The following is an 11,275-nucleotide window of genomic DNA, read 5'->3' on the forward strand; positions in this document are numbered from 1 at the left end:
CACTTTGAATTAACTATATAAATAACAAGGGCTCTGTTCTTCAAAGACTTTATAAAGACAGTATTTGCACTTTCAAATGCAATATGTCTGCATTTAATCTGAACAGCATAAGCATTGTGACAGAAGGTACCTCATGTTGATTGTTTTCTCTGTAAGGTGACTTCTAATAATGACCTGACTTAATCACCACTTGTGTGTGTGTCTGGTTCAGATCATACCCTGCCATTTACTAGCTGCAAGACCTTCAGCAGTATAGATTTAGTATCCCTAATTTCAAAATCTGAAACTTTTTGATTGCTGACATGACACTCAAAGGAAATGCTCATTGGAGCATTTCAGGTTTTGGAATATAATGCAAATATTCCAAAATCTAAAACACTTCTGGTCCCAAGCATTTCAGAGAAGTAGTAGTCAGCCTGTTGTCTTTTTTCAGCTGTGAAGTGGGAATAATATCTGTCTTATTGTGGGTTGTGGGTAATAGTAATAATGTTTGTGAAACACCAATTACAGTGCCTGACACACAGTAGGTGTCCACTCAATAAATGGTAATGGAGAGGGAAAGAAAGGGAAAGCAGAATCTAGGATCAGGAATATCACATCCGGTTATGACATTTGCAAAAGGGAAAGTCAGGCATGATGAGTAGACAGAAGCAAACCCAGTTTGTGGTCATGGGTATGTGCAGGTGTGGTGAGAGTGTCATTTAAAATAGGGAGCAAGGCCAGGTGAAGGCCATAATCAGGCAGCTGAGTCAGGCAGGGATGAACCAGGCAATGATGTCAGGGTCCAGCATAACTGAGGCTGCAGCTCTGGAAGGTGGGTCATTTCGATCAGATCCCCCGGAGGGAGTTTGGGTGAAGAGTGCCCCATGTCAGCCTTCACACATTTTATATCTGTCTTTTATTATTATTTTTTTTTTCTTGAAGAGTATGCTTACAACATGGATAGAAATCTAAGGCTGGAATGTGTTTAAAACAATTAGTTAAAATCTAGTTTCCCAAGTGCTAATAACTGGCCAATTAGGATGGTATGAAGATTATCCTGTTACTTAAAAAGAGACTTTTTGAGACAGAGTCTTTAACTTGTCATAACATGTCTGAACAGGATCTAGTTTGAGACACTAAAAAGGATAAGACATCAGTTTGGAAAGAGACCACATCAGTGCAACATGAATTCTGCTAAAATCGAAGCAAGAACAAACATCAATTTATTGTGAAGCTTGGGTGAAAAAATGGTGAAATCATTAATACTTCATGAAAAGTTTATGGGAACAATGCCCCAAAGAAATCAACAGCTTACAAATGAATAACTTGTTTTGAGAAGGTAGCAGATGATGTTGAAGAGGAAGCCCTCAGTGAGAGACCTTACACATGAATCTTTGAGGAAAAAATTAATCTTGTTTATGCCCTAATCAAAGAGGACTGATGATTAACAGCAGTTAACAATAGCAGAAACAATAACCAGTGTCATAGACACTGAACAATTGGTTCAGGTTACACAATTCTGACTGAAAGCAAACTTTCTACTTGATGTGCACCAAAACTGTTGTGCCCAGATCAGCTGCAAACAACAGCAGAGCTTTCAATGGAAATTTTAAACAAGTGGGATCAAAATCCTGAAGCATTTGTTCAAAAAATTGCAACAGGATATGAAACATGGATTTCCTAGTACTATTCCTGAAGACAAAGCACAATCAAAGCAATGGCTACCAAGAAGTGGAAGTGGGTCAGTCAAAGCAAAAGCAGACGAGTCAAGAGCACAGGTCATGGCAACAGTATTTTGGGGCTCAAGACACTTTGCTTGTTGACTTTCAGGAGGACCAAAGAATGGTAACATCTGCTTATTATGAGAGAGTTTTGAGAAAGCCAAAACTTTAGCAGAAAATTCTTGGGAAAGCTTCAGCAGAGTCCTCCTCCACCACGACAATGCTTCTGCTTATTCCTGTCATCAAGGGCAATTTTGGGAGAATTTTGGTGGGAAATCATTACAGTCCCGATTTGGCTCCTCCTAACTTCTTTTCGTTTCCTAGTCTTAAAAATTCTGTAAAGGGTACCCTTTTATCTTCAGTTAATGTGTAAAAGACTGCATTGATATGGTTAAATTCTCAGGACCTTCAGTTCCTTAGGGATGGGCTACATGGCTGTATCACGACTTACAGAAGTGTCTTGAACTTGATGGAGCTTCTGTTGAGAAATAAAGTTTATATTATTATTTTTAATTCATTTTTTCCAAATTTTGAAGTCCGAGGGTACATGTGGAATGGCTAGATTGAGTTCATTAATATATGCATTACTTTGCATACTTATTTTTTGTGGTGAGATTTCTTAAAATCTACTCTCTTCACAATTTACTATGTGTACAATAGGTCTCTTGAACTTACTCTTCTTAACTGAAATTTGGTACCCTTTGACAAATATCTCCCAACCCCCGAATTCCCCCTGCTGCCCAGTCCCTGGTAGCCACTATTCTACTCTCTTACTATATGACCTCAGCTTTTTTAGATTCTACATATAAATGAGATCATGTGGCATTTGTCTTTCTGTGCTTGGCTTATGTCACTTAACATAGTATCTTCCAAGTTCATATCCATATTGTTGCAAATGTCAGGATTTCCTTTTTTTTTTTTTCTTTTTTTGAGACAGGGTCTGGCTCTGTCACCGAGGCTGGGGTGCAGTGGCACAATCTCAGCTCACTGAAACCTGGACCTCCCAGGCTCTAATGATCCTCCTACCTCAGCCTCCCAAGTAGCTGGGACTACAGGTGCGCACCACTGGGTCTGGCTAATATTATTATTATTATTATTATTTTGACACAGAGTTTCACACTTGTTGCCCAGGCTGGAGTGCAGTGGCGCGATCTCGGCTCACCCGCAACTTCTGCCTCCCGGGTTCAAGTGATTCTCCTGCCTCAGCCTCCTGAGTAGTTGGGATTATAGGCATTTTTACTAGAGATAGGGTTTCTCCATGTTGGTCAGGCAGGTCTCGAACTCCCGACCTCAGGTGATCCACCTGCCTCGGCCTCCCAAAGTGCTGGGAGTACAGGCGTGAGCCACCGTGCTCAGGCTTTTTTTATTTTTTCTTTACTTTTTGTAGAGTTGAGGTTTTGCCATGTTGCCTAGCTGGTCTTGAACTCCTCGGCCCAAGCGGTCCACCCACCCTGGCCTCCCAAAGTATCGGGATTACAAGCGTGAGCCATTGTACCTGGCCGTTTCCTTCCTTTTAAGGCTGAATGAATAGTATTCTGTTGTGTATGTATACAATGTGTATACATACACACATTTTCTTTGTCCATTTATCCATTGATGGATGCATAGGTTAATTGCATATCTTGACTATGATTTGTGTGTTATGGCTTGAATTTTCTCTCACCAGAAGATCTGTTGAAATCCTAACCCCTGGTCCTCTGATTGTGGCCCTATTTGGAAATGGAATCTTTGTAAATTAAGTTGTAAATTACAATGAAGTCATACTGGAGTAGGGTGGGCCCTTAACCCATTATGACTGGTGTCTTTATAAGAAGAGGAAAAGAGACACAGATACAGAGGAAAGATGGTTAAATGACAACAGAGGCAAGGATTGGAGTGATACAGCTACAAGGGAAGGAATGCTAAGGGTTGCCAGCAACCAGCAGAAACTGGAAGAGGCCAGCGCTGCTGGAGCCTTCAGAGGGAACTTGGCTCTTCTGACACCTAGATTTTGAACTTCTGGCCTCCCAAACTGTGAGAGAATAAATTTTCATTGTTTTAAAGCCACCCAGTTAGTGGCACTTTGTTACACCCATCCTAAGAAATGAATACACTTGGCTGTGCTTGGTGGCTCACGCCTGTAATCCCAGGACTTTGGGAGGCCGAGGTGGGTGGATCACGAGATCAGGAGTTCAAAACCAGCCTGGCCAGCATGGTGAAACCCCCATCTCTACTAAAAATACAAAAAATTAGCCAGGCGTGGTGGTGTGCACCTGTAATCCCAGCTACTTGGGAGACTGAGGCAGGAGAATCACTTGAACCCAGGAGGCAGAGGTTGCAGTGAGCCACGATCACGCCACTGCACTCCAGCCTAGGCGATAGAGTGAGATTCTGTTCCAAAAAAAAAAAAAAGAAAGAAAAGAAACGGATACACTAACTCTTTTGTTTTTAAAAATACTGGAATTACATAGCTACCACCAAAGGTGACTGGGGGCAAAATGTTCTAATTGACCCTTGAGACCTTCTATTATCTCTGGTAGCTGAGTGTGCCAGGGGGCCTCTGGCCTTGTGAAATCCCATCATCTTCACTGGAAGAAGGGAGCTCATGCGATCTTTAAAAAGTCAGGAAACAACAGGTGCTGGAGAGGATGTGGAGAAATAGGAATGCTTTTACACTGTTGGTGGGACTGTAAACTAGTTCAACCATTGTGGAAGACAGTGTAGCGATTCCTCAAGGATCTAGAACTAGAAATACCATTTGACCCAGCAATCCCAATACTGGATATATACCCAAAGGATTATAAATCATGCTACTATAAAGACACCTGCACATGTATGATTATTGCAGCACTATTCACAATAGCAAAAACTTAGAACCAACCCAAATGTCCATCAATGATAGACTGGATTAAGAAAATGTGGCACATATACACCATGGAATACTATGCAGCCATAAAAAAGGATGAGTTCATGTCCTTTGTAGGGCCATGAATGAAGCTGGAAACCATCATTCTGAGCAAACTATCACAAGGACAGAAAACCAAACACCGCATGTTCTCACTTGTAGGTGGGAATTGAACAATGAGAACAACTTGGACACAGGGTGGGGAATATCATGCACTGGGGCCTCTTGTGGGGTAGGGGGACAGGGGAGGGATGGCATTAAGAGAAATACCTAATGTAGATGATGAGTTACTGGGTGCAGCACACCAACATGGCACATGTATACATACGTAACAAACCTGCACGTTGTGCACATGTACCCTAGAACTTAAAGTATTTTAAAAAATTAAAAAAAGAAGGGAGCCTATGTCTGAGGGCAGCATGTCTGCCTGTCCATCTGCGTGGTACTGAATCATCATTGGGAGGCAGCTGCCTGGTCAGAACGTTTCAAGCTTTTACACTGATTGAGCCATGCCACACAGTTCTCAGGACACAGTGTGAGCAGGGGTAAGATGTGCCAAATGTGGTGAAAACAGAAGGCCTGGGTGCCACCAGCATCATTTCTGACCCCTTGTATCTGCCCACCACAGAGCAGGGGTCAGTCATAAGAAATTGGGGGCCCCATGTGGCTCAGATTTTTGAAAAAGAAATCTCACCGGTGGAAGGCAGAACACAGTGTGGGTAAATCTCTGATTTATTTATTTATTTATTTATTTATTTATTTATTTATGTATTGAGATGGAGTCTCACTCTGTCATCCACGCTGTAGTCCAGTGGCACAATCTTGGCTCACTGCAACCTCTTCCTCCTGGGTTCAAGCGATTCTCCTGCCTCAGCCTCCCAAGTAGCTGGGATTACAGGCGCGCACCACCACACTGGCTAATTTTTGTATTTTTAGTAGAGACGGGGTTTCACCATGTTGGCCAGGCTAGTCTCGAACTCCTGACCTCAAGTGATCTGCCTCGACCTCCCAAAGTGCTGGGATTACAGGCTCTCAGTTAGTTTTAACATTGTCTTGAGATTACAATAAAGGGGGCTGACTTTAGCCTCCAGAAACCTTCATTTCATTGCTTCTTGAAAAAAAAATGCAGGCCAGGCACGGTGGCTCACGCCTGTAAACCCAGAACTTTGGGAGGCCAAGGCAGGTGGATCACAAGGTCAGGAGTTGAGACCAGCCTAGCCAGCATGGTGTACTAAACATACAGAAATTAGCCGGGCATGGTGGCAGATGCCTGTAATCCCGGCTACTCAGGAGGCTGAGGCAGGAGAATCGCTTGAACTTGGAAGGCAGAGGTTGCAGTGAGCCAAGATTGTGCCACTGCACTCCAGCCTGGGTGACACAGTGAGATTCCATCTCAAAAAAAAAAATGCAGATAGCCCAGAGACAGGCATTCCACCCGATTTTCAGATGGTGACTGAGTGCTATTTATCTTTGTACGCAGCGGGTTAAGGTACTGCTAGCTACTGGGACATTTCAGACTTGCGGTGGCTTAGCACAATGGAAGTTTGTTTCTCACTTGTGTAAGGTCCAGCTTCGGGAGAGGAAGCTGCCTCACCGGTCACTGGGGAGACAGGCAGACTGCCTCTTCCACCTTCAGCTCAGGGCCCCAGGTTGCTCTAGCTGTTGATGTCGGCATCCATTGGTAGGAAGAGGAGGGGAGAATGTGGAGGGTTCCTAGTAGGTTTGCTGGATCCTCTTCCTGGACTGCCTTTCCAGACCCTGCTCCCTTCCGCCTGGCCATTCACTCCTAAGCCTAAAGAATGTACAGGAGGCCTGACGCAGTAGCTTGAGCCTGTAATCCCAATGCTTTGGGAGGCTGAGGTGGGAGGATGGCTTGAGCCCAGGAGTTTGAGATCAACCTGAACAACATAGCGGGACCGCTGTCTCTACAAAAAACAACAAACAAACAAACAAACCCAAAAAAAGAGCCAGGCGTGGTAGCACACACCTGTAGTCTTAGTTATTGGGGAGGTTGAGGTGGGAGGAGCACTTGAGCTCCAGAGTTCCAGGCTGTAGTGAGCTGTAATCACACCACTTCATTCCAGCCTGGGAGACATAGGGAGACCCTGTCTCTATTAAAAATAAAATAAAGAAAGAAAGAAGACTGTGCAGGTGTTGCCTCCTCCCTGAACCTCTCAACCTTCCTGCAGACCTGGGTTCCTCCCAGGCCCCTCTTCTAGCCCTGCTTAAGGGTGCTGTGCTGCTTACTGTGTCTCCACCCCCAGTCTCCTAGAAGTTGAGGGCTAATTCTCACAGGTCATGCTCCCCAGCTTCCCAGTGAGGGCTCATTAGCTGTTTGTCTATTGCTGTTTCTCTGCCTGAACATCAGCTCCACCTGAGCAGAGCCTTTCATAGCTGAAACCCCAGCGCCTAGAACAGAGACCAGCAAATGATTCATAAGTCAACACATAAATATGTGTTGATCAAATGAATGAACGCATGAATTGGAAGAATGATGGTGGCAAGGCAAGGTCCCCCAGGTTGACTCCTTGCCGGCCCAGGGCTACCCGCCCCTCCTTTACTAGTCAGGACCTGCTATTGCAATTTGCTGCGCTCAGCGCAAAACAAAAATATGGGCCCTCTTGTTCAAAAATTAAGAATTTCAAGACGTCGAGAGCCTTAAACCAAGAGGGAAAGGGTTGTCTTCCGGGGCCCAGCCCTGGGCTGCTGCACGGTGGGATGTGGACTCGCCCTCGCCTGGCTCCCAACTCCCCTCTCCAACCTGCGGCTGGGGTCCGGCGCCTCCTGTCAGCCACGCCCGACCCGTAGGATGCTCTTCTGCAGAAACTTCCCAGACCCCCACTTAGCGGCACCCCAGCGGGGAGCGCTGGCGGACGCAGTCCCCTTCCGGGAGCAGGCGGGTGCCAGGCGGGCACCGGGGCTTTGGAAAGGGCTGGTGGAGAGGCTTGGACGCGGGTAGCCGCAGGGCAGACCCCGGGGCGTCCCCCATTCCAGCTCCTCTTGGTCCAGAATGGCTGCCGCTCCTTTGGGAGAGGGTACGGGATGGTCTCTTCTTAGAAAGTGGCTCAGGTCTTATTCCGCTTGGGGGCATCTCGCAGCCAACACACAGGCACACCAGACGGACAAACAGAAAAACCCACAGAAGGCGGCCCCTCCCCCAATTCAGAGAGCTAGTGACGGGCGTTCCTCCACCCCTAACCAGACACACCCGAAGACAGACGGCTAGAGTGACCCGCACAGAGAAGACAATACAGAAATACGCAGGGACGAGGACAGACCGAAGGACGTTCGGACACGGACCCAGGCAGGATCACCTGGACCTCTGGGTTCCCCAACGGAGACCCTTGGGGAAGGCCCAGAGCATCGCACGCCCCTGTGGAGCCCCGGACACCCCACTTGGCAACAGCCACCCCCACCCCCGCGCACACCCCCTCGGGCTGGCTCCAGGAGACCCCCTCTCCCCAGCCCCACAACCCCGCGACCCCGGGAGGCACCTCTCGTCACCCAGCGTTTCCGGGGCGCCCGGACAGGGGCAAGGTGGGCGGGGGTCGGCGCAGGGGTGAGGGCTGCAGACCGCGGGCAGGGGCCGGGCGCGCGGTGGGAGGTGCGGGAGGACGCGCAAGCGTCGCAGCAGCGCTGGCCTGTGTCCCAGGAATCAGGAGCGGGGAGCTGTCCGCGTGGGTCCCGGAGCGGGCAGGGGGTTGCCCGGGGAGTTGCCCAGTGAGAGGCAGTGGGCAGGGGAGCTCGTAGAATCCTGGGTCAGCGGGGTGGGGCGCTGGGTCAGTGGACAGGGTGGTACCTTGACGGAGGACGAAGGGGCAGAAGAGGCGAGGGAGAGCGTCGGGAGGTGACAGGAGAGGGAGCAGGTTGGCAGAGGCGTGGGGTAGGAACAGGAGGGGGGGTGAAAAGGGGGGTGCTGGTTGGCAGAGGCGTCGGGGCAAGGACAGGAGCCAGGAGCGCAGGCGGAGCCCGACGGCAGCCACCCCCGGGACCAGACTTGGCGCGGGTGTCTCCAAGATGCTCGAGGGCCTGGAGTCGCCCGCCTTGCCACGGGCAGCTGCGAGCACCTCGGTCGCGGGGTCGTCGGGGCCCGCGGCCTGCCCGCCTCCCTCCCCCTCGGCCCCGAGGTCCCCGGAGTCCCCGGTCCCCCGGCGGGGCGGTGTGCGCGCCAGCGTCCCACAGAAGCTGGCCGAGACGCTGAGCAGCCAGTATGGGCTGATCGTGTTCGTGGCGGGGCTGCTGCTGCTGCTGGCCTGGGCGGTGCACGCCGCGGGCGTGGGCAAGAGCGACCTGCTGTGCTTCCTGACGGCGCTCATGCTGCTGCAGCTGCTGTGGATGCTGTGGTACGTGGGCCGCAGCTCCGCGCACCGCCGCCTCTTCCGCCTCAAGGACACGCACGCCGGCGCCGGCTGGCTGCGCGGTGAGTCCAGACACCGGGCGAGCCGGTCTCAGCCTCCTCGCCCGCTGGCTGCATCCTGAGGCGGCTCTGCGCATTTCCCACCGCTGCCGTCTTCCCTTCAGCCTTTTCTGCCTTGGTCTCTGTGCATCTTTCCTTGCTTTCCCTTCTGCCCTTCTTTCCTCTCTCCCAGACGCTTCCATCATTACAGCTACAGTTACAGAAATCTCTCCAGTCCTTCCCTGGCTTAAAGCCATGCAGTGGCCCTACTGACCCCATGATGGAGGCCACACTCCCTCTCCTGGCACTCAGGGCCTTCTAGCATCCGACCCCCGAGGGCCCGTTTCCTTTGATCCCCTCCTTTGTTCTCATCCTGTCCTGGGGTCATTCTCGCTGACTTTCTTCTTCCTTCGCAGGATCTCTGCCTCTGCACACTTGGCACCTTCGGTTCCCTCCTCCAGGAATGTCTTTTCCACTCTCCCGCCTGCCTCCCTGCTTTCCGAGACAGGGTTCAGGCGTCACCCCATTCTTCCCGCGAAGCTTCTTCGACCCTCTTCTCCTCCCCGCTTTGCAGGTCTGACCACACGCCCCCAGCCCGCACTGGGCCCCAGTGTTCTTGTCGACATGTCTGTACCCTCCACTCCACTGGGGAGCTCTGTGATCCCTGTCTCTCGGTCCTAGAGCCACCTCAGGGCCTGGCACGAAGTGGGTGTTGAGAAAATGAGGGGGAGATGAATGAAGTAATGAATGCGTGGATGCAGAGTGGGGCAGAGAGGGATAGAGGCTCCTGCTGGTATTCACAGGTATTGACTGAAATTGTCAAGATAGGAACTCCCCCTTCCTCAAGGGGCTGCCACTTATTTTTATTTATATATTTTTTTTGAGACAATGTTGCCCTATTTCCCAGGCTGGAGTGCAGTGGCACAATCACAGCTCACTACAGCCTCTTCTTCCTGGGCTCAAACAATCCTCCCACTTCAGCCTCCTGAATAGCTGGAACTGTAGGCACACATGGCCTTGCCCGGCTAAGTTTTGTTTTATTTTGTATAGATAGGGACTCGTTGTGTTGTCTTCTGGTCTCAAACTCCTGACCTCAAGGGATCCTCCTGCCTTGGCCTCCCAAAATGCTGGGATTACAGGCATGAGCCACTGTGCCTGGCTGGGGCTGACAGTCTTGAATGGGAGACAGATGTGGTGCAGGTGAAAGGGAGGAGGTCATGGGGAGCATGCTTGTGAAGAAAACCTCTGTCTGAGTAACCTTCCTGGGAGAGGCTGAGTGCATTTCACACCATGTGGTCCAGACACATCACACATGGCCACTTGGATTCTCATATTAGACCTGAATTTAAATCTCCATTAGAGTGGGGCTTCCGTGTTCCTTGCATGCATGAGCTTGGGCAAGTTACTTGATTGCCTCCCTTACCCTGAACCCTGGTTTCAGCATCTGTAGAACAGGGATCCCGCCCTGGATAGGATCCAGTGACTGACAAGGTGGCTGCCTGGCACACACTAGGCCTCCTTTCCACATTTCTTTCAAAGGTCCTGCCCAGATGCCACCTTCTTTCCAAATGCCTGGCAGGAATTACTCCTCACTTCCATGGGCCACCATGACCTTCCTTCTGTAAAGGTCTTTTGGTCTTTGTCCATTTCTGCCTTGTATTATGACTATTGGATATGAACCTTATCATCCAGATGAGATTTTAGGCTTCTTAGGCTCAGGGACTGGATCTAGTATCTTGCTTTTGGGAAAATTTGATACCATTGCAGGCTGGCCCAAATTCCTGTTCTGAAAATGGTTGTTTTAGGGAAGTTCATGGTTTTGTGACTCTGTGAATGACAGTGAATCTGGTACTATTTAAAACAAGGCACAAAGTGTTGTTTTAGGGTATTGACTTACACAGGCTAAAAAGGATTATACACATGAGCCTTTACCTGTGCTTTCCTGCAGTCAAAGCCCCCTTTTCTGTTCCTCACTTCTTTTTCTCCTCCATCCTTTTTTCTCCCTTCTTCCTTCCCTCCTTCTCCTTTCCTTTCTTCCTCCTCCCTCCCTCCCTGTTTCTTCCCCTTCCTTCCTCTCTCACTTTCCTTCTTTTTTTCTTTTCTTTTCTTTTCTTTTCTTTTCTTTTCTTCTTCTTTTTAAGATGGAGTCTTGCCCTGTCTCCCAGGCTGGAGTGCAATGGTACAATCTTGGCTCACTGCAACATCCATCTCCTGGGTTCAAACGATTCTCCTGCCTCAGCCTCCCGAATAGCTGGGATTATAGGTACCTGCCACCATGCCCAGCTATTTTTT

General features: G+C 49.3%; 1 protein-coding gene across 1 annotated transcript in view; it reads left to right on the forward strand.

The window, feature by feature from the left end:
• The first annotated feature begins 8,580 nt into the window (after nt 1-8,580).
• Nucleotides 8,581-11,275, forward strand: part of OTOP1 (otopetrin 1) — a 44,051-nt gene continuing 41,356 nt past the window's right edge. The window contains exon 1 of the mRNA XM_011987816.1: nt 8,581-9,007. Coding sequence (XP_011843206.1) covers nt 8,605-9,007 — 403 coding nt within the window. The 5' untranslated portion in view covers nt 8,581-8,604. The remainder of the gene's footprint in view (nt 9,008-11,275) is intronic.

Source organism: Mandrillus leucophaeus, unplaced genomic scaffold, assembly GCF_000951045.1.
Source record: "Mandrillus leucophaeus isolate KB7577 unplaced genomic scaffold, Mleu.le_1.0 Scaffold317, whole genome shotgun sequence".
NCBI lineage: Eukaryota > Metazoa > Chordata > Mammalia > Primates > Cercopithecidae > Mandrillus > Mandrillus leucophaeus.